The following is a 22,248-nucleotide window of genomic DNA, read 5'->3' as shown; positions in this document are numbered from 1 at the left end:
ATACTTCGTCTAACCTGTATATGTAGGGCGCCATGTTGGATGGCAGGGCTCGAAATCCAGCAATTCCGCACTTTTTCATCGCAGCTGCTGCCCGTAATCATGTAAACCAAATCGTACATTGTCCGAGAGATAATATTTATCACGTAGGATGCGTTGGTTGCTTGTGAAAGCGCTTTTGAAATCAACAAAGATGGCGGAACAAAATGGCGGATTTTGACCTTGAGATGGGCGCATGCGCACTCGGCTATTAAATTGATGCAGCATTCATTATGGCTAATTGGCTGCGATAAAAATGTTTAGGCTTGCCTCTGACAGGAAGTGCGGGTTACTTTTATGCTAAGAACGCACTTATTTTATGGTTATGAATAAATCGCAGTTCAGTCAAAGTAAAAATCAGAAAATGGGAAGGGAACTGCCACAAAACAAAGATACCTTACCCTCCTCATTATACCTACGTAGGAGTTTCGAGTTTCTATTTCGATATAGAAATAGAGTTCTATCTATTTTCTATCGAGTTCCTATTTCAAGTTTCTTCAATACAATACCTAGTCATGAAAGGCAATGTAAACCTGCCGTGAAAGAATGACTGCATCGGCAATACCTATATTTATTTTCAGTTCAAAATGTCATACAGCAAAGTGAAATTTGCATTTAGATGCCACCGTCGAGTCCAGCAAAACGGCGGCTCATTCCCCAAACCACAGATCCCGCAAGAGCTCAGCAGCATGCGTCCCGGCATGGGGCCATATGAGTTATAGCCGACACAAAATGAGTTTGGATGGTTTAGGTATACGAGTATATCATTGTTTGAAATGTCACTTTCTTTTTTCGACTTATTATAGTTATAAGCACAAGGCTATTATTCACTCCTATTGCAAACAACTCAAATTCATTCAACACGTGTATTTCTTTGGCGAGAAAACAATGAGTCACCATACATCAGACGATTGCTCCCGGGCAGTGCCTCGGGCAACCAACGCACACGCACCCATGCACACATCCCAAACAACGGCGCCACTCGGCCAGCTATACGAGCACGAGGCGGCGCGTCTCGACCCCACGGAATGCACCACACGCGCGCACGCGTTTCGGTAAAAGTGTCATCTAGCATCAAAACGCCGGCCGGCACGGGGGCGGGCTCGGCTCGCCGACCGCCCGCCCCATTTGTACAGTACAGCAGCTGTTACTACCAGCTAATAGAAAAATACCCTGATATCGGCAGTGGATGTCTGGTGAGGCTGACGGTGCAGCGTTTGTAAGCGTGTTACGGTTGGCCGGCCCGCGCCCGGCCGGAGACCAGAGGCCGCGGGCCGGCAGCGGCCGAGTTCCACAAAACTCGCCGGTCAGTTGCGGGAATTCAGATTCGGGCTGTGCAGATACCACACAGCCAGATCCACGCACATGGACAGATTGCGGACCTCGGTGAGAGGCTGTTCCGACGCCAGCTATCACTGAGCTGAGCCTGCCCGAACAGTGGGACTGACTGGTACCGGTGAATTAACTCACCTCTCCTCCTGTAACCTTCCCCATCACACACGGACCGCTCCCGACCACCAGGCGGCCACCGTCAGACAGGTAGGCGACCGCCCGGTACGGGAGCTGGTCGGTGATCACTCTGAGCCTCTCTGTCCCACAACAGGGTCACGAATCCCACTCCACTAGGTACTGGACCTCTCCGCTGAGCGAGGTGCGCCGGGCGAGCAGAGCACGCGCGCCGCGCCCGCCGCCGGCCGCTGCGCCAAACAGCGCGCCCACGTCCGCCCAGCCGGCGGCGGCCGACGTCGGCGGCACCGGCAGCCGGCGCAGGCGGCGCTTCCGGCGGCGGCGCACCTCGCCCGTCTTGCTGATGCGGATGTCCTTCTCGCTGAGCTGGCGGGTGACCACAGTGCCAATCAGGCCAGAGAACGGGTTGTTGAGGCCGTCGAAGTTGAACGAGGGCGGTATAAGGGCGTCCAGCGTGCCGCCACGAGACGCCTCGTCACTAGAAGTCTCCACGGAGCCGGAGGCCGACGCCGTCTGCGGACACGGCAGGTCAGTAAGGAGTGTCGGCCGGCGGCGGTGGTGTGGGCCACACTGAGAGCTACTGAGGCAAAGGTGGTAGTAACCGCGTGTCGAGCTAGAGACGGACGATGCACAAGTAAGCGGGTGGATATCTATCAGTGCGAATTGCAAACTATACCAACAGAACACAGCCGCATACATGTGTACCAAACCAGTGCTCAATACAGGCGTCAAGTAATGACACAATGTAAAAGCTATGTGAACGAACAAGAACGAAGGATCTGTCTCTTGGTCTATATTCTGTTTACATTCGCCACTGGCACTAAACGGTAAACCCTAGTTGGTCTTTGTTAAACCCACCAGCTCCACAGTTCCCCTTACACTGTCCGGAGGACTCGGGTCGGCCGGACGGCGCGGACGTACCTTTACCGCCGGCCGTAGTTTCCGTCCCCGTTTGCTGACGGAGGGGGGCGGGGCGGGCTCGGAGGCGGCGCCGGCCTCTGAGGACCCGGGACTGGTCCGCTCGCTGGTGCTCGGAGTTCGGGCAGGCGCCGCGGACGGCGCCGGCGGCTGCTGCGGCGGTGCCGGCGGGGCGCGCGTCCGCAGCATCCGCGGCGGCGGCGGCGGCGACTCGGCGTCCGAGTGCGAGCACCGGCCGTTCCTGGGGACCGCAGACGGGAGGTCACCGCCTGCAGCAGCGCACATAGTTACACTCAGCCGCAGCGGCGGACGACACGGCGCACTGGATGCGTTGTGACAAACCGTTGTGACAAACCCAAAGAACGCAACGCCGTGTGGCCGGGCTGAGCCGCCGCTACTCACATGAACGGGTACCGGGAGCCGGGGCACTCTGTGGTGGCGCGCTTCTTGACGGCGCCGTACGGCGGGTAGACGCCGACCCCCGGCGTGATAACTGGCTCCGAGCGGCACTTCGGCTCCTCGGCCATCTTCCGCTTCAGCTTCACAGGCCTGTCAGGGCACAGACGGGGAGAGAGCAGGGGTATCAGCTGGTGGATATGTCAGCGGGCGGGCTGTAGGAACACGAGCGTCGAGCATTCAGCCCAGCACTGCCGACGTAACTACCATCCACAGCGGCCGGCCATCTCCACACACGCCGGGCTGACAGCAGCCCACGTCTCTCGGCACTCACGTGATCTGTTTGCTCTTCCTGCTACTCGAGTAGTGGACGCGCACCGCCTTGAGCGAGTGTTCGGTGACGGGCCGGCTGAGCCGCAGGTCCACTGTGGGCGGCGGCGGCGGCGCCTTCACACGCAGACTCCACAGTCCGGGCCGCTTCTTGTGCTCGCGGCCCGACTGGAAGGCTGACTTGTTCTTGGAGTCCTGCAGCACGCGTAGGACCTCGCCGCGCCGCAGCTTGATTGGCACTGTCTGGAGCTGCGGGGAGGGAGGGGAAGGTAAGCGATCAGGCACGCACATCGCGGGGCTGCGGTAGGACGAGCGGAGAGAAAGGCGTGAGCAGAGAGATGTCAGGGCGCGGCATTCACAGCTGAATATCCAGCGCACAAAATCAGACGCAATGAGCAAACATCGATATAACCGGCAGTTGAGAGTTGAGACATCATAGTGGGCTGCGGAGCTCAGGCTACCGCCAGCGTAGCAATGAATAAATCGACGGCAACCCTGCCAGAAAAATAATAAAACGGGTTCTGACTAAGAGTGGACCGATAAATAGCTGTGGACGGCGACACGAGAACTGCATTATCGATCCTCCGCCCCAGGGTGAAGGGCTCTATGACAGAGCTGTCCCTGGCAATAAAAACCTGGCAATTTTGGGTCACTTCACATAGATAATATAATTTAAAAAGCATCAGACTCGTAGTAACGGTTTGACTTTGATGAACTTTGAGAAGTTCTGGTGTAAAGCCTCCGAGGACCGGGCGTAACGACCAGCCGCACGCAGACGCTGTCACGAGCGACACATGCTCAGCTTCTGGCACCAGTGTTGTTGTGAATTTAGTTGTGACTCGCTATTAGATCTGCGTCGTTTTGTTGTGTTGCATTTACTTGATGTCACGGATGTGCGAATTGGAGTTGAGTGTTTTTGCCGCGTTGGGAGGTGCGGTCGTGGTGAGCCACGTGACCTTTGTCAAGGCTGGTATTTTGCGCCTTATTGTTGTTGTCGGCTAGTTTCGAGTGATTCTGAAGTCTGAAGTTCTTGATCGGACGTTTTTGTTCTTTTTTTGGCTGAAATCGATGCTTGAAGTATTCTCTTTTCAACATGGGTTTCAATACAGAGTGTGATTTAATTCGTTACATTTGGTGCCGAAACGCTCGGGAACGGGATCTTTGATTTTCGTTTTGTGATCTCGCGTGAAGATGAGCACTGAGAAGCTTCGAAAGAGAGCGGCAGCGCGAGGATGGATGAGTCGCTGTCGCCGTAAGTTGGAGGAGTTGCTCGAGTGCCAAGACATTGATGTAAGCGCCCTTCAGACAGCTAAAGGTGATTGTGAGAAAAGACTGGCACTGTTGGATGAAGCACAGTCGGAAGCCGAGCTCAGTTTCCCCTCAGAGGCAGAGATGTTAGATGATATTGAGAGTGCTGCCGAGTTCCGAGAGGGGATAACTGATGTGCTGAACAGAGCTGATGCTGTACTGAGCAAGAAGCCCTCAAGTTCTATTGGATCCTCGCAAACAGGCCACCTGCAGCTACCCAAACTAGAACTACCAAAGTTTGGAGGAGATGTGCTGCAGTGGCAGTCCTTCTGGGAGTGTTTTGAGGCCGCAGTGCACAATGCTGATCTGCCCGAAGTGACCAAATTCGCTTATCTGAGATCATTCCTCGTGGATGAAGCCAAGGAGAGTGTCGCTGGTTTGCCTCTGACTGGAGCAAACTACAGCAGTGCTTGCGACCTGCTGATGAAGAGATTTGGGAGGAAGGAGGTGGTTATCTTCTCCCACATTCAACAGCTGCTCTCTGTTCCGGAGGCGTCATCCTCGAGCGTCCCATCCCTTCGAGAGCTTCAAGACCGTCTTCTGGTCCACATTCGCAGCTTGGCATCACTGGATGTCGGAGGTGACCGTTATGGTATTGTTCTGGTCCCTCTGATTCTGTCGAAGCTGACCCCAGACATTCGCCTCGAGTGGGCCCGTGAGGGCTGTGGCAGGGAGTCGGACCTGGATTGGCTGATGAGCTTCCTGTCTGAAGAGATCAACCGCAGGGAGCGATCCTGTGCGTTCAGCAGACTACAGGTGGCGTCTGCTCGAGAGACTGCTGCGTCCACCAAGAGTCGACCGAAGACCACAAACGGCCCTCAGCAAACGAGGAAGAAGGAGCCGCGTGAAAGGGTGCCAGCAGCAGCAGCTCTGCAGTCAGGAGCGAGTCCGGGGTGCCCTTTCTGTGGGCAGACACACCAGCCTGAGGTATGTGTCAAGCTTCAGCCCCTGTCTGTCCCCGAGCGTAGAGATGCTATACGACAGGCAGGACTGTGTTTCCGCTGCTTGCATGCTGGGCATTAGGGCGGGTCATCCGAGAACTTTTTTTCGAGGACACATAATGAAGACCGAAATTCCTACGGAGCATGTCACAAGAAGACTGTGTGAATTTTTTCAATTTTTTTGGTTGAGGTTGCGGGTCGCCGCAGCCAATTAATCAACCGTGTTTTTCGCTACATTTTCACTGCACGCGAGTTTTGAGCACAAATATCATATGATTAATTATTTTCAAATATATACCTCGAAACTTCAGCTATTCCTCAACCTATTCTGCAAGTCTGTTGGCTGTATCTCTTTAACTGTGGCCATGGTGCCATGCTCTCTGTATCGGTTTTCCGCAACTCGATCGCAGCGCCATCTCTTGAGAGGACTGTTAACCTTGCGTCGGCCGAGACAATATGCATTCTGCTGATGCGATCTTAGGACGCTGATGAAAAAAACGTAAGGCACAGGAGCGTATATAGCGTGAAAGCTGTCAATTGCAATTAAAGTAGCCATGAAATGTACATATTGGGGGTTCACCTGACTTAAGGACAGCCATTATGCGCCAAGTGCGATAGTGTCCGCTGGACCAATTAGTCATTTGATTCTGCGCTGAGACTTCAGCAGCATTATTTTCAGTTTTGGCTTCGATTATTTCCTTGCATGTAAATTTAACCTTTCTTTTTAAATGCAAACCTAGTGTTAGAACTGAACAGTAGCAGCTCAATTGCAGAATAACTAAGTACTAAGTTAGCCTCGTCAATTTAGCCCGGCTTCATCTGACAACAGACTGAGGATGAGTTGCGAGGTATCCTGCTGATCGGCGATCCGCGTATCATATCACTGCCCGAGTCGCGCGTTCTCATCGGACCATCAGATCCTATTTTGATGACCTATTGGGGCTGGGCCATCGCAACAAGCAGTGGAGCATCGAGCTTTGAGGGAAACTGACCTCATAATAACCGCGGTAGTAGCTGCTAAGTGGTCTCCGACGCAATTTGTGATCCCAATCATGTGACATTGTTGCAGTTAGTGGAAAGGAGTCTCCATGTCGAAACGGAACTAATGCCGCGTGGTGGTCCTCGGTGACACTTCACATTCTGTTCTCGGATAGGCAAGTAATTACAAAGGAAATGCCCTTCTAAATTTTACGTGCATAAGGATGCGTCGTTTATCATGATAAATAGGATAGCCGTGCTGGATCATCGGCTATGACGAGCCTGTTGGACGAGCATATTGCTTCAGTAAATGAGCCCGGTAGTCAATGCTTATTCTATTTTACACCAAAATCAGACAAGGGCCAGACTATTAAACAAGTTTACAAGACTTGTGGAAAAGCCACTGGACTAAAGCTGCGCCGATCAGTGGACCATTTACCAAGAGTGCCTGTGCATCGAGCAGGAACCGTTCGTGCCGTTTCGGGCAACGCCATGCAGTCCAGATCAGAGAACACTTCTGAACAGCCCGGAAGCAGGCGTCACGCTCTTGACAAATCCTGAGGTAGCTGTCAGTAAGGAAGCTTGTGCCCTTGAATTTGGTAAAATGGCTTACGTTGGCAGCTTGCAAGTTACGTATTCCGTCGCGATCGCCCATCATACATATATTGACCAGCTTCGAACTATCACCGAGTTCAATGTTGTTCACTATGTCCCAATGTGGTCCGAAATTACGGAGTAAACATTGCAGAGACGGATTACTCCAAAGCATCCAGCTATTGCGAGACCTCTCAGCTCACCGGTCTGTGTTATTCGCCCAGTGATCGACAGGAATAAGTACCGGGCTCACTATAGGAAACTTTTTTGGGCTGTACTGGCCGATACAGACAGCCAGCAAACAGTGCATACACTGCGATGCTTGCTGAACTAAGGAATGGTGATAAAAAGACTCGAGACACTTATGGCAAAAAAGTATAGGAAGCGAATGAGGCAGGAGACATAAAGATATGCGACTCTATCAGCATTTTGCAATAAACAAGTCATGCACTACATGCAGCTCATAGATCGGTCCAAAGAACGCGTTATCAGAGTCACCAATAGCAATCTCGCCGGAAGAGGGTGACCTTCGACCCGCTGCTTAACAAATTAATTTCGATCCGGTGCATACCCATACTCACTACTCAGGCAGTGGAGCGAGCCGTCCGGTTCCTAACTTAGGCAGCATACGTTGCTGTTATTAAGAGAGCACGTCTCGGTTACATCACGTGTGCCATCAGGACGCAATGCAACGCTCTCATGCCGGCGTTTGAATCAATTATCGAAGTGTGATTTTCTGTCCTTGGACGGTTAGGTGGCTGGCTACATTGCATTTAAAAATGAACATACGGTTTGGACTGATGTTATCTGTCTGCAAAACTTAATTTAACTGATAAACATATTGGTATCAAAGTTAAGCATCTCGCTGTTTTCTTTGCGAAATCACTATAGGTATAGCTTCCGGAGCAATTTATGATTCCTGAAGTATTTCGGATCGAATGGGTACAACTCACCTAGTGTCAAATAAGGAACACCAGACACCTAGGAACACCAAAGAACACCATATACCCGACGTGGCAGCGGCTGCGTCAGCTTTTAACGGTCGGAAAGCCGTCAAAATCAATGTTATGCCAAACTCGCTCAATAGATGGCGCTGGTTTCGTTGCGCTCAGAGCGCCGATGCTAATCGCTATTCTGAGCACGATTCTGCCACTGGGGTTTCCAAACTTTGTGAAGAGGTGGGGGTAAGCATGTAGAACTAGGAAAGTGGTAAATATAGTACCTTTCTCGAATTTTTCCCACTACATTTTGCAAACAACGAGAAAAATTAGCAAAAGTGGTCTCGAAAAACCGTTGACGGCGCGCCCAGTTCCTTTTCAAAAATTCGCAAAAAATATGTTTTAACCGTTTTATGGATCAGCCCGTAGGAAAATCGCTCTTCACTTGGAAACTTTTTCCATCGACCCGCCCTACTGGGCATGTTGCACGAAAGTGTGGGGCAGTGTGCGCTGAGTGTGGTGGACGGCACAATGTAGTGTGCTGTTTCAAGCTACATGGAGGGGGTATGCAGCGCGATCAAGGGGGTGCGACAGGAGCCAGTGATAGCAGTATCCGTAGCAGTGGCTCAAACCCTGCTCAGCATCCATCCCTGTCATGCAAGAGTGGTGGTCTAGAGAGGAGCTGCACAGTGCTGCCCACCGCACGTGTAACTGTAGTAGGTCGCGGCGGACAGCGAGTAGAAGCCACTGCGCTTTTCGATACAGGTAGTGATAGGACATATGTCAGTGACAGACTCGTTAAGTCAGCTGAGCCCGAGTGGGTAGGCTCTGAGACAGTATCCTATGCGGCATTCGGAGGGACTGGCTCATCTGCTGAGCACAGAGATGTGTACCGAGTGGAGATGGTTGGCTCCAATGTAGCCTCTCCGACAGCCCTTTCCGTTCAGGCTATCAGGATCCCTGTGATATGCATGCCACTCCAGCGCCCACGCATGCCTGCTGCTGTGCTGCAGTCCTTCAGTCACCTGGAGCTGGCTGATCCGCCCTCTGACAGACAACTGACTGTAGACATACTGGTGGGGCTGGACTGCTACTGGGATCTGATGAAACAGGGTGAGATTCGGCTGGAAGGGGGACCCGTGGCGCAGGAGACCGCACTGGGGTGGATCATCTCCGGTAAGGTGAGTGCGCCAGATGGTGCTAGGACCAGGGCTGAGGAGTCGGAGTCGGAGTCGGAGTCGGAGTCGGTCGGAGTCGACAGTTGTGACCGGAGTCGGAGTCGGAGTCGGAGTCGATTTTAGAAACCCGAGCCGGAGTCGGAGTCGGAGTCACCGAAAATCTGTCGACTCCGCAGCCCTGCTAGGTCTGCGGAGTCGGAGTCGGGAGTTGGAGTCGGTCGGAGTCGACAATTCTGCCCGGAGTCGGAGTCGGAGTCGGAGCTGATTTTTTAAAGCCGGAGTCGGAGTCGGAGTCGGAGTCGCCGAAAATCCATCGACTCCGCAGCCCTGGCTAGGACGGTGGGCAGCGCCACAAGTCTGCTGTGTCTTGGTGACATTCACGAGCGGTCTCTGAGGCGGTTGTGGTCCCTCGAAGGGATTGGGATCAGTGAGCCAGAGGAGACCGATTCTGAGGTGCTTACCCACTTTGATGCATCTGTGAGCAAAGTTGATGGTAGGTACGAGGTGGCGCTGCCGTGGAAGGCTGGCAGCGAAAAGAAGCTCCAAGAGAACAGGTCCGCCGCTGAGGCGCGCCTGTCGGGTCTGTCTCGTCGGCTGGACAGAGACCCAGAGCTGGGAGTGGCCTATTCGGAGGCACTCCAGGAGATGGAGCAGGCGGGTGTGGTGGAGGAGGTTTCCAGCCACGAGCTGGATGGTCCTTATCCTTGCTTCTACCTGCCTCACCGTCCTGTTGTAAAGGAATTCAGCACTTCGACTCGGGTGAGACCGGTGTTTGACGCTTCTGCAACCGGTCCCAATGGTGTCTCGCTCAACGATTGCCTTGAGGTGGGACCGTGTCTGATTCCCAGTCTTGTAGACGTGCTGCTTCGTTTCAGACGCTGGAAGGTGGCCGTGACGGCGGACATCAGCAAAGCCTTCCTGCAGGTGGGCCTCAGGAAGGAAGACAGGGACGCTCACAGGTTCCTCTGGATTCATGAGGGTCGGAAGCGGGTGATGCGCTTTCGAAGGGTGACCTTTGGGGTCAGCTCCAGTCCGTTCTTGTTGAACGCGACTATCCGCCATCACCTTTCAAGGTATCCCTCCTCTCGTGCGATAACTGAGATGCTCGAGAACTTTTATGTTGATGACCTCCTTTCGGGAGCCGACTCTGAGCAGGAGGCGAGCGCTCTGCTGACGGAGGCTCAGGCCGTGATGGCTGACGCCGGTATGATCCTGACGAAGTGCACGTCAAACAGCTCAGTGATGTTCGACAAGGCTCACGCTGCCTCTGGCACAGGCGAGCTCGAGAGTGTGAAGGTCCTGGGGGTGAGTTGGAGTCCAGCTGAGGACATCTTCTCGTTCGAGGGCCTCACTGTCCCTGCTGATGTGTCTCCGACCAAGCGTGTGGTGCTGAGCTGCATAGCTCGGCTATTCGACCCCTTGGGGTTTGTTGCTCCGTTCGTGATGGTTGCAAAACGCATCTTCCAGGAGCTGTGGAAGCTCGGTATTGGGTGGGATGATGAGCTTCCCTCGGAGTCCAGCCTGATGTTCATGGAGTGGCTGAAAGGTCTGGAGCTGCTCCAGCAGATTCACATTCCCCGCTGCTACTCGACTGAGGGCTGGAACCGTGGTGCTGGCGTTTCGATTCACGCCTTCGGTGACGCCTCTCCTAAGGGCTACGGGGCAGCGGTCTACCTCCGGATCTCCCAGTCAGATGGCTCTATTGAGGTTACCTTGGTCGTGGCCAAGGCGAGGTTGGCGCCACTGAAGAGTGTTACTCTGCCACGACTTGAGCTACTGGGAAGTCTGCTGGCTGCACGCCTAGCCGTTCTTGTGAGGCAGGCTCTGAGGCTTCCTGATGACACAGAGACTCGGTGCTGGACAGACTCGATGATCGCACTAGGATGGATCCGTGGCGAGCCTAGGCAATGGAAGCAATTTGTTGCAAATCGAGTGACGGAGATACAGGGTCTGACCGCTCCGTCGGACTGGTCTCATTGTCCTGGTGAGGAGAACCCAGCAGATCTGACGACCCGCGGAGTATCGGCTGAGTGTCTGAGCGGATCGGAGCTGTGGTTCCGTGGTCCCAGGTGGCTGGCTACGCCTCAGGCTCGTCCCAGGGCTGATGAGTCAGTGCCTCTCGTGTCCAGTGAAGAGCTGCCGGAGGCAACACTTCTGTCGTGCGAGCTGGATGATGCCGGTGTCTCGGTGGTTGGGAGCGCCGGCCTCCCAGCTCTGGTGACTGCGGCACAGAGTGCCCCAATATTCGACTGCAGCCGCTGGTCGTCTATGAACAAGGCGGTCAGAGTGGTGGCTTGGGTGAACCGCTTCCGCCACAACGCGCGGTCTGGGCGTCACGATCGGTCCACTGGCGATCTCTCGGCCGATGAGTTGGTGGCGGCCAGGCACCTGCTGCTGCGAGAGGAACAACGACTGGCCTTTGCAGCAGAGTTCAGCGCCCTACAACGGGGCAAGCCAGTACCTAAAAGTTCGAGGGTATACCGTCTGTCCCCCTTCATAGGCGACGACGGGCTCCTGAGAATCGGGAGCAGGCTTCAGGAGTCTGAGTTGACCAGTGAGGAGCGACACCCTGTTTTGCTCCCAAAGGGACGGGTGGCCGAACTGCTGGTGTGGGACCAGCATCGTATGATGTGCCACTGTGGTGTGTCTACTCTGATCACTGCACTCCGAGCGGCCTTTTGGATCGTGGGTCTCCGCTGCCTGGCAAAGCGCATCAAACGCTCGTGTTTGGTTTGTCAGCGGCAGGATGCTGTCCAGTGTAACGAGCCGGCGGCGCCGCTCCCTCGCGACAGGGTAACCCGTGCGCCGCCGTTCTCGGTCACAGGAGTGGATTTCGCGGGGCCGATTTTCGCGGTGGACTGCCCACGAAGAAAGTTCTATGTGTGCCTATTCACCTGCGCTGTGACACGCGCAGTGCATCTGGAGTTGACAGGATCACTGTCACAGGCTGACTTTTTGATGGCGCTCAGACGTTTCGCTGCCAGAAGGACTCTGCCGTCAGTTATCTATTCAGATAACGCGCGAACGTTCAGCGGAGCCGATCAGCTGATGCAGCGGTACTTTGGACATCTCGCTCCCCGGTGGAAGTTTATCGTGCCAAACTCACCGTGGTGGGGCGGTTGGTGGGAGCGACTGGTGCTTTCCGTGAAGGTGGGACTCAGGAAGTCGCTCGGCACAAGATGTCTCACTCAAGTGGAGTTAGAGACTGTGCTGACTGAGGTCGAGTCATGTGTGAATTCACGTCCACTGACTCAGGTGACTGACGCGATCGACTGCGAGAGTCCACTGACGCCCAGTCATTTCCTCACTGGACGTGGCGCCGGCTTCCAGGCCAGGCTGCTGGAGGATCCAGAAGCGGTAAGTGGTAGAGCGCTCTCCGACAGGGCTAGGGTACGCGAGAGGCGTCTGAACCGTTTCTGGACGGTCTGGAGGGATGTATATTTGCGGAACCTCCCTCACTCGGTGCGCAAGTTTTCGCATCAAGGTCAGCTACAGCCGGGGTCGGTGGTGCTCGTCAGGGAGGATAACGTTCCCCGAATGAAGTGGGTGATGGGGACCGTCACTAAGCTGTTCCCTGGCAGATATGGGGTGACCAGGTCTGCTGAGGTTCGAACCCAGGGAGGGCACTTGAGGACCCGGGCAGTCCAGAGACTATATGACTTGGGACTACTTGACTGATGCCCTCCACCTGACAGCAGCAGGCAGCGCGCTCCTCTTCTTACCTCTGCCCCCTCTTAGACAGTTCGAATGAGAAAGGGCTGGACGGATTGAGGCAAAATAGGTTTGGATTGTCAAGGCAATCCAAAGGCGGGGAGGATGTTGTGAATTTAGTTGTGACTCGCTATTAGATCTGCGTCGTTTTGTTGTGTTGCATTTACTTGATGTCACGGATGTGCGAATTGGAGTTGAGTGTTTTTGCCGCGTTGGGAGGTGCGGTCGTGGTGAGCCACGTGACCTTTGTCAAGGCTGGTATTTTGCGCCTTATTGTTGTTGTCGGCTAGTTTCGAGTGATTCTGAAGTCTGAAGTTCTTGATCGGACGTTTTTGTTCTTTTTTTGGCTGAAATCGATGCTTGAAGTATTCTCTTTTCAACATGGGTTTCAATACAGAGTGTGATTTAATTCGTTACAAGTGTGGTCAAATTGGTGATGTTGCGGGGAAAGTCACCCCAAGTGAAAAGTATAATGACATCCTCAGAAATTTTAAAATTACATCATCACAACGTTTTTGTTGTGAAAGCATACCTAGTGTAGGAATAAAGACTAAAAATATTCCAATGTACGATTCGCACCAGCATACTCGTACTGTCGCGCTTGCTGTTTTTTTTTTTTTTTACATCTTTGATGACAATATTTGATTTTTTTTTTTTACTTTCTACCAGAGCTTGTCGTCAGGTATAGTTTTTCCACATAACTTGTAAAAACTGCACCTAAAATGACACTGAAGACGAGTTTTTTTTTAAGTAGTGACATCCTCATACGACTTTTTTTACATCCTCCCCCTAACGCTAAACCAATTTGGCCACACTGACTGGCACTGGTGACGTCTAGCCACGGCCCCACGTCAGCTGGTGCGCAGCCACAGACACTCGATACTCCAGCCGTCCTACCGTGGTAACGAACACATCCCTGCCGAGACGTATGGTGCGAACGGCTTTAATGGTCACAAGCCCCCTGTATATGCTGTGGCCGCCGCGCGACTGCCGCGGCGCCTCCGACTCACGTAAATGGGCGCCTGGAGGACGTCCCAGTGCTCGTCGATCCAGGGCAGCAGCGCCAGGTCCAGGTCGTGGTAGCGCTTCTGCGAGGCCACCGTCAGGTTGAAGAGCGCCAGGTGGACCACCTCCTGCCAGCGGATGTCGAGCCGCTTCACCAGCTCGGTGCCGTCATTACAGACGGCGCACACGAACACGTGGTACCTGCCGAGGCACACAGGCCGGAGATCAGTCAGCCAGGTGTAATATAGGGGCTACAAAGGGATCAGGCAGAACTGGTCAGTGTTCGAGGTCAGATGGGAGTCAGAGGTAAGTCCGAATCTTAGAGGTCCGTCGGTATGTCGGAGGCTGGCCAGTCAGGCACGGAGTAGACGACCTGTTCGCCACTGCGTACAATCTACCACCGTCTAGCCGATGGCCCAACACGTCCAGCTGTAGGTACCGGACCCGCCAGCTTCGGCGAATAGCCGGCCAGTATCAGAAGCACAGACAACAGCACAGGTCTGCCGGGGCCAGAGGCGCTGTAGCCGGCTCTGCCGCGGGCGAGTCCCGGCTCCCGCCGCCGGCCTGGGAGCACTGCCACGTCCAGGGCACGGAAGGAGCACCGAGCTACCGACAGGCGCGCAGCGCAGCGCCCGAGGTGGCGCTCCATACACAACTTCGCAATGGAGCCGCGTGAATTCGACCGAACTCGGGCGTCAGCGAACAGCGGCCAGGTCCGCTCCAGCTAACTTTTCAGCAGTGTGTATCTCAAAGATAATAAAAAGTTGAAATACAGGTGCAAATTTCCAGCACTTATTTGCACACGCTAACGCTGGTGAAGTAATTTCATTTATAATGAATTCATCGGCCCGAAGACATCGAGAAACAAAAGCTCTGATCAGAGCTGTTTGGAAAGTATTAGCATGAACAGCGCTACTGATCGCTGTCTAAATGAGCGGTTATGACGCCCGAAGCGTCAGGCAGGGCACACACGGCAGGCAACGGCACTCATGCCTCGGGACCAGTCCTCTACCATACCAGCTTCACAGGTAAGCAGCGCGTGGGTCATTCACGTCTAGCTATATTACCCCTGCACACATCCCCAGTGACCTTCCACGACCCGCCTCCTTTCAGCTCCTCTCACCAGCCGTCTCTACCCTACACCTCCACTCACCGCCCATCCCTTGCTCTCCTACCTCCCTCGCCACTCAGCACAAACACAGAGCTCTTCACTTACCCTCGGCTCCCCCGCTGACTCACCGGTCGCCGCTGAGCAGCGGGTACTGCAGACACTCGATGCACACCTCGTGGAACCACTGTCGGCACTGGAAGCACTGCAACATCTTGTTGAACCAGTCGCCGGGCCCGCCGCAGTAACAGTACGTCTGCTCCCGGTTCACTTTGTGGTCCGACATCCATGTCAGAGACGAGAGCTGCGGAGACGCGAGGGGCCGTCGGCCGGGCGTCAGACGAGGGCACGGACGGACGGAGACTGGACGTTGGGGGAGCGCAGAGGGACCGGCGTGAGAAGGATGGGGTTCAGAGACCGGCGTCAGGCGGAGAACGAAGAAAGAGACAGAGGGAAGGCACGAATGGACTGACATCCGAGCGGAACACAGAAGGATGAGCGCCAAAAGGGACATGAAAGAACAGTGACGTCGAAGGGACCCGCCGGATGGAGGGGGGTAAGAGGCACGCGGAGAGATTGACGTCAGAATACTAAACGACCGGCGTCAGAAAGGAGCCCATGGTGGTACCGAGAAAACTGTGCCGCAAAAATACCCGGAATACGTCTGAGAGTTACTGAGAAAATTGGTGTCAGCGTCACTATTCGTTTGAATAAGATCATAACAAAGGCTGTCACTGGGATCAAAGAGAAGTCGCGTGAGCGTCACAAGTAAACTGATCCCAAATTCTTACTTGAATAATGACTTGCAGTGTGCAGTTGCAATTGGTGAACGAAGGCAAAATTACGACAGCAATTATAATCGTGCGTTCATCTCGAGCGTTGACTGACGGCGGTGTCGGCGCATACTCACACTATATGGCAGTGTTTTCTTGTGCTCATTGGTGACAAGCTTCATGTTGTCGTGACTAGCAATGTGTTTGGGCCGACTGTCTCGGCACTCTTCGCATGACCAGCCGGGCGCTATCAGCTGTAACTTGGGCTGCCGGACACCATAGAAGCAGACCAGTGTTACCGTGGTACACCAGAACACACAGCGAAACAAGGTATCGCAGGAAACAGTGCGGAAGGCTCGGTTTGTCTCTCGTGCAGTATGTAGCGCTATTATATCGCTGGGACCATTACAGGATTAACTTTTTATAGTGAATAAAGTGGCTCAGCTCGAAGAACTCGAAAGGATAGGGACGAAAATGGGGCGTCTGACCGCAACAATTTGGCAACCATGTGCAAAGCACGTGAATAATCTGAAGAAGAAAAAACAACAAAGAGAAAAGGCACGTGCATTGCATAAACTGCACTCGCCTTAACATGCGCTCAGGCAATGTTTAATAAGGAACGGCGAGCAGGCCGTTAGTCGTTACAGAAATGGACAATTGCTAAGCTGCAAGTAAAAACTATTGCGTGTCCATTTTTAACATTTCTGTCAGCGGCTCCACACTTCGTTGCTTCGTCTGTTATTTCCGTGCCGCACCTGGTACCCACCCGCCCGACTACCCGCCCGCCTTACCTAACCACCCCCGCTCGTCTCGCTGTCGCCCCGCCCCGGCCCATCAGTCCGTCCCCTCCCCACCTGTCTGTCTCACCTGTACGCAGCGCTGGTGGAACGGCAGGCGACAGACCACGCAGTGCACTATCTCATTGTCGGCGGCCGTGGCGGCGCTCCGACACATGCAGCACGGCTCGTCCAGCGGCCGCGGACGCGACACGTTCCTGTACTGAGACCACGCCTGGGTGCCGTCCGCGTACCGCACCAGGCAGCGCGCGCGGGCCTCGTCCGACTGACGACGGGACGGGGGCGGGTGAGGGGGGGGGGTGAGAGGGCGATACGGCGGGGAGGGCAGCTGGGAGGGTGAGAGGGCCGGCGGGGAGGCGGTCAGATGGGCGCGGAGCTGGCAGCACGGGAAAACGGGGACGATGCATTGCAGAGGAGGATATTAAGGTGAGAGGAGATGAGTGGAGATCAGATCAGTGAGACGGCTTTAACGTATGATGAATTATACGGAAACGTTTCGAAGACCGCAGCCCGTCAAAATATGGAAGAATGGCAACGAAAACAGTGCATCGAAAAGAACACATGAGCAGAACTGGTAGCCGCAGAGGTGGGCTCAAAATGTCGCGAGCGAAAACGAGCCGTGTGCGGCGGACGGTGATCGTGGTGCGGCAGGGGGGGGGGGGGGGCGGCGCTCCCAACATACGGCGGGCCGCGGTCACCGACGGCACAGCTGGTGTGTCAGCGGGCAGTCCGCCGACGGACAGAGCGACCGTCGGCAACCGCGGAGGGAGCGGGGCAGAGCGGCCAGAGGCAGCGGAGGGAGCGGGACAGAGCGGGGCGGTCGGAACGACGGAGAGCCTCGTCAGCCGGCGGTGGAAACGACAGGACTCTGACCGTGACAATAATTTCCAACAATATATGATAGAAGGATAGTAGTGTCGAAAAAGGTAAGAACCTACGTACGAAAAAAAACAAGATAGCCTTTATAGTAAGCATTCACTTATGTATTGACCTTTACGAAAGTAAATGTTTAAAATAACGTCCAATCACGTCGAATTGAGTAAGAATTTCCGCGTGACGCACGGCTTCTTCTAAAAGGGTTTTGCCTATCCTAAAAGCAAACGAAAACCTCAGAGAACGCATTCACGATGGCGAATACGTACTGAAGTACAAGTGTCTTCGATTAAAAAAAAAGACCGTTGACAGAAAACGATAGCTGCAGCTGATAAAAGAGACGACATAACGAACAGAACGTGTGGCGCCAACCAGCAATCTAACACCTACGGTAACTCCTGTGTACCCCCTAGATCTCACCTCAACAACCGTTCCCAAGTAGAACCGGCCGTCCTTGGCATGTGAGAACACCTCTTCTCCGTCGACGAATTTGGACGGAACCGTGGTGCTGTCAGGTGACGTAGGGGTGGATTCCAGAGCCTGGCGGACGGGGCGGCGGCTCAGTGGCGGAAACAGCCGGGGTCACCGACACACGGCGTCACCGGAAACACTACACCAGAATACGGAGTCACCAGACACGGAGACGGTGCACCGACACACGGCGTCATCAGGGAGCGATACCTACACCGGCACGGCGTGTGCCGGCGGCACACAGTGTTTTCGGGCACGATGCACACAGCGTCACCAGACACGGTACACTGACGCACGACGTCATCAAGAACGATACCTACACCTGCACACGATGTAATCGGACACGATACACCGCCATACAAAAAATGACACACACAAGGCAGCACAAGAGACACGTTGTAAAGACAAAATTTGTCACAAGGTGTGTTACACTAGCACACAGTGCAATTGGACCTGTTTACCAGCAAATAACATCACCAGAACTGTGAAGCCAGTGTATGCCACCACAATTAGGCATGTTCAGTGTACAGTGTCATCACAGGTCACACCATTCACAGCTTTAGTGTGCAGGTAACACTGGCATCACTGCAGTGTTTGAGCCAACCTATACAAAAATGACAAATAACTGCCACTCTTGAACTTACTTTTCTGCTTATGCTCATTGATGACATAGTGAATCCACTATTCAGAGAAAAGGTATCCAGGTTTCATCGAAACTGGCCGGTCGTTCCTTGAGCTGAAGCCTGGAAAACAGCAGAAGATGTACAAACAGTTACAACAGTTAAATGGCAAAATCATTTCAAATATTTACAATCTAAGAAAAAACAACCAAAATCAGGCAAAATTAGGACTGGTGGCAGCAGAATAGAGCTGGTGTTTGAGATACTATGTTGGATTGGGGGAAAATATTTTATTACTGGCACCAGGTTACACTCAATGTGTGGTTTAATTAAAAAAAAAACATTGCTTGTAAGGCAATAAACATCACAAGTTGCAGGGTGTGATGCATACCTAATTACATGGCTAATGTTTGCTATGCAGAGGGACTTTTGCCTTTGTTAATGATGACTGCAACACCTCCCTGCATAAACCAAATATCCATATAGTAGCAACACCACTCATGTAAAACAGCACACATCATAAAAATATCATGTGTAGCTAGTCTTAACATATGAGTACTTCTAGCCATGAATTTTCCAGCAGAGCAACTCATCTAAAGGGCAACTAAACTAAAAACTGAGAGCAAAATCAATTCAAAATTTCACAAATTCACAAATGGCATTAATAAAAAGACTGCAAATTGTGCAACGCCATAATGGCAATGTGATAGGAGTGTATAGGGCAGGGCAAACGCAACAAGCTCTACCAAGCAGGAGCCTTGTGCTTGGGAATCCAGTCGGGGAAACTATGGTAAAATCTGCTATTTTTAGCAGTCTGCTATTTTTAGCAGAAATCTGCTAAAAATGGGTACGCATGTGACGTCATCGTACCCAAATATAGCAGATTTGGGTACGGACCCATACAAAAGCAGATCTGCACCCTAATTGAAGCAAATGCGCATCAAATGAATGGCAGATTCATGATTAGAATAGTGCTGAGGATGTCCTCTGATATTTTTGTTCAGATCCGACTTTTTTCAAATAATGAATTTGAAAATAGTCGGATCTGAACAAAAATAGCAGAGATCACTCTCAGCACTATTCTCATCATGAATCTGCCAGGCATTTGATGCGCATTTGCTTCAATTAGGGTGCAGATCTGCTTTGGTATGGGGCCGTACCCAAATCTGCTATATTTGGGTACGATGACGTCACATGCGTACCCATTTTTAGCAGATTTCTGCTAAAAATAGCAGACTGCTAAAAATAGCAGATTTTACCATAGTGTCCCCGACTGAATCCTTCCATTCAAAGTATGATTTAAATTTATTTCATAAAATCACTACATTTTATAACCAAATTATGAACACTTCAGGATTCATTTGCAGCAAACAATAATGTTACCAAAAAATTTAGAAGGAGAGTGAATGCATTAAAATTTAAAAAAAGTGGAAAAAAGTGAAATCGGAGAGCATGTACCATCAATGGGTCATTTTTATTTCTGACAGTGAAGGAAAGTACTTTGAAAATGAATTCACAACCATAAGTAAACAATGTTTATAAACTAAAAACACAAATAACTTTCACTGAATGAAAAATAACAGAATATTCCCTAAATTTTGACAGCATCCACACATGTGACAATTGTGTCCAAATCGCGCCATAAGTGCAGCAATTAAGATCATCTACTGAAAACAGCCATTAAAAGGAGGCGTTTAACAGTTCTGACAACCACAAAATTCTGAGAAAACAATGAAAAATATTACCCTTCCATAAACCATTCGTTCCAGCTTGAGCTATCAGCGACTTCAGCGCCGCCGCCGTGCGGCGAAAGGGACGGCGGAGTTTAGACAGTTATACTTTTTTACATTAGGTTAACCATACTTAAGCAGAGCAGGTGAAAATCATACAACAGCATTGAATAAAATCAAAATAAATATACTGAAACGCTCTTTTGTTGCAAATTTTATCGCTCCAATCCAAATCACCAAACAATACAGGCGCTCTTTTGATTGTCGCTTTCTTAGAGCTGAAAATTATTTGAAAAATAAGGAGTTGGAAATACATGCGAGCTTATACAAATAAAGTGAATTTTACAGCTAAAAAATGAGTTAGATTTTCTCTCAAGAGTGTCATCTTAAGCCTGCAAAGAAACTGGAAACAATGAAAGCAATGCAAAATTCAAAATGCGGGACGACTCAACTTAAACAAGGGCAACTATCTACGGCTTAACAACCTGATCAGACGGAGACAGTGGCGTGATGAAATGCATATGGATATGCAAGAACGCTACGACACCTTCAAGACCGAGTTAGCCCACCTGGTGAACGCATGCGTCCCCAAAGCGTGTCCAAGGAAAAACAGAAGCATCTACATAAACAGGGAAGCCTTGAGGCTAAAGAACAGGAAAAAGAAGCTCTGGGCCGCTTACACTCGAGAAATGGACGACATCAGTCATGCAAGGTACGTTCGCTGCAAAAACGACCTCAGGCGACTCACCCGAAACCTGCGCAAAGACTTCGAAAGGAGACTGGCCTCCAACCTGAAAGAAAATCCCAAGGGTTTTTGGCGATACGCTGGCTCCAGGATGAAGACTACAAGCGGAGTTGAGAACTTACGCTCTGCGGACGGCACCCTAACTACGAACGACTGCGAGAAAGCGACGACACTGAACGACTTTTTTAATTCAGTCTGCGTCATGGAACCCCCCGGAGAAATCCCGGAGCCGAACAACACCTACCACGGTCCAGCTGTCACTGACATCGATCTCACTGTGGAACTCGTGAGAAAGAAGATGGCTGCCCTACGACCTTTTTCCGCCGCGGGCCCAGATGGAGTGCACCCACGGATCATCAAGGAAACAGCCGACTCGTTAGCAAGCACGCTTACCTCCATCTACCGATCGTCATTGGACACGGGGACCCTGCCGCAGGACTGGAAACTGGCAGATGTGGTTCCAATCTACAAGAAAGGAAGTAAAGATGAACCAGGGAACTACAGGCCAGTCAGTTTGACGTCGGTTCCGTGCAAGCTCTTGGAGTCGATCATCCGCGACCGGCTTATGGCACACCTCAAGTCAGAGAACCTGATCAATGACGCCCAACACGGATTCCGTCCAGGGAGGTCCTGCTCTACTCAGCTGTTGCTAACGATAGAGGATTGGAGCAGCATGATTGAGGGCAACCGACCTGTCGACGTCATATACCTAGACCTGGCCAAGGCGTTCAACACAGTCCCACCTAGACGACTGCTGAGGAAAGTTGAAGCTCACGGCATCGGAGGCAAGATTCTGAGATGGATCGGCGCATTCTTGGAAGGACGGAAGCAGCGAGTCACTGTTGGGAGCAGCAAGTCAGACTGGGCTCCTGTACCAAGCGGTGTTCCACAGGGTTCAGTCCTGGCTCCACTGCTCTTCACGCTGTACGTGAACGACCTGCCGGAGCCGCTAAGCTGCGGGATAAAGATATTCGCCGACGACAGCAAGCTCTATCGACCTATCTGCTCTCCGTCCGACTCGGCATCCCTGCAGGAGGACCTGGACGCGGCACTTCACTGGGCAGACAGGTGGCAGCTGGCATTCAACCCTGGAAAGTGCAAGGTGCTCCACATCGGCGGAGGCAACCAGCACCACACATACCGGATGGGGGGAACTACAGTCGCGGAGTCGGATGTCGAGAGAGACCTTGGCGTCCTCATGGATACCCAGCTCAAATTCCGGAAGCAGGCTGCTGCGGCCGTAAGGAAGGCAACACAAGTGATGGCAGTGATTCGTCGGTCCTTCCACCTTCTTGACAAATCAACCCTCCCCCTGCTCCTCAAGGCCCTTG

At 52.5% G+C, this 22,248-nt stretch overlaps 1 protein-coding gene across 1 annotated transcript; it reads right to left on the bottom strand.

The window, feature by feature from the left end:
* Positions 1-888: 888 nt before the first annotated feature.
* LOC122379114 (metal-response element-binding transcription factor 2-like) lies at positions 889-20,452 on the bottom strand. Its single transcript, XM_043361052.1, has 11 exons — positions 20,188-20,452; positions 18,467-18,565; positions 17,772-17,891; positions 16,549-16,743; positions 15,819-15,947; positions 15,040-15,212; positions 13,806-14,001; positions 3,152-3,396; positions 2,824-2,970; positions 2,425-2,662; positions 889-2,016 (listed from the first exon to the last, which is right to left on the bottom strand). Exons 2-11 carry the CDS (start codon positions 18,491-18,493, stop codon positions 1,642-1,644), a joined length of 1,845 nt encoding a protein of 614 aa, XP_043216987.1. The 5' UTR covers positions 18,494-18,565; positions 20,188-20,452; the 3' UTR covers positions 889-1,641.
* Positions 20,453-22,248: the final 1,796 nt, after the last annotated feature.

The sequence above is a fragment of the Amphibalanus amphitrite genome, unplaced genomic scaffold, assembly GCF_019059575.1.
Source record: "Amphibalanus amphitrite isolate SeventyFive unplaced genomic scaffold, NRLGWU_Aamphi_draft 000072F_arrow, whole genome shotgun sequence".
Classification (NCBI taxonomy): Eukaryota; Metazoa; Arthropoda; class Thecostraca; order Balanomorpha; family Balanidae; genus Amphibalanus; species Amphibalanus amphitrite.
This window is presented reverse-complemented; position numbering and strand designations above follow the sequence as displayed.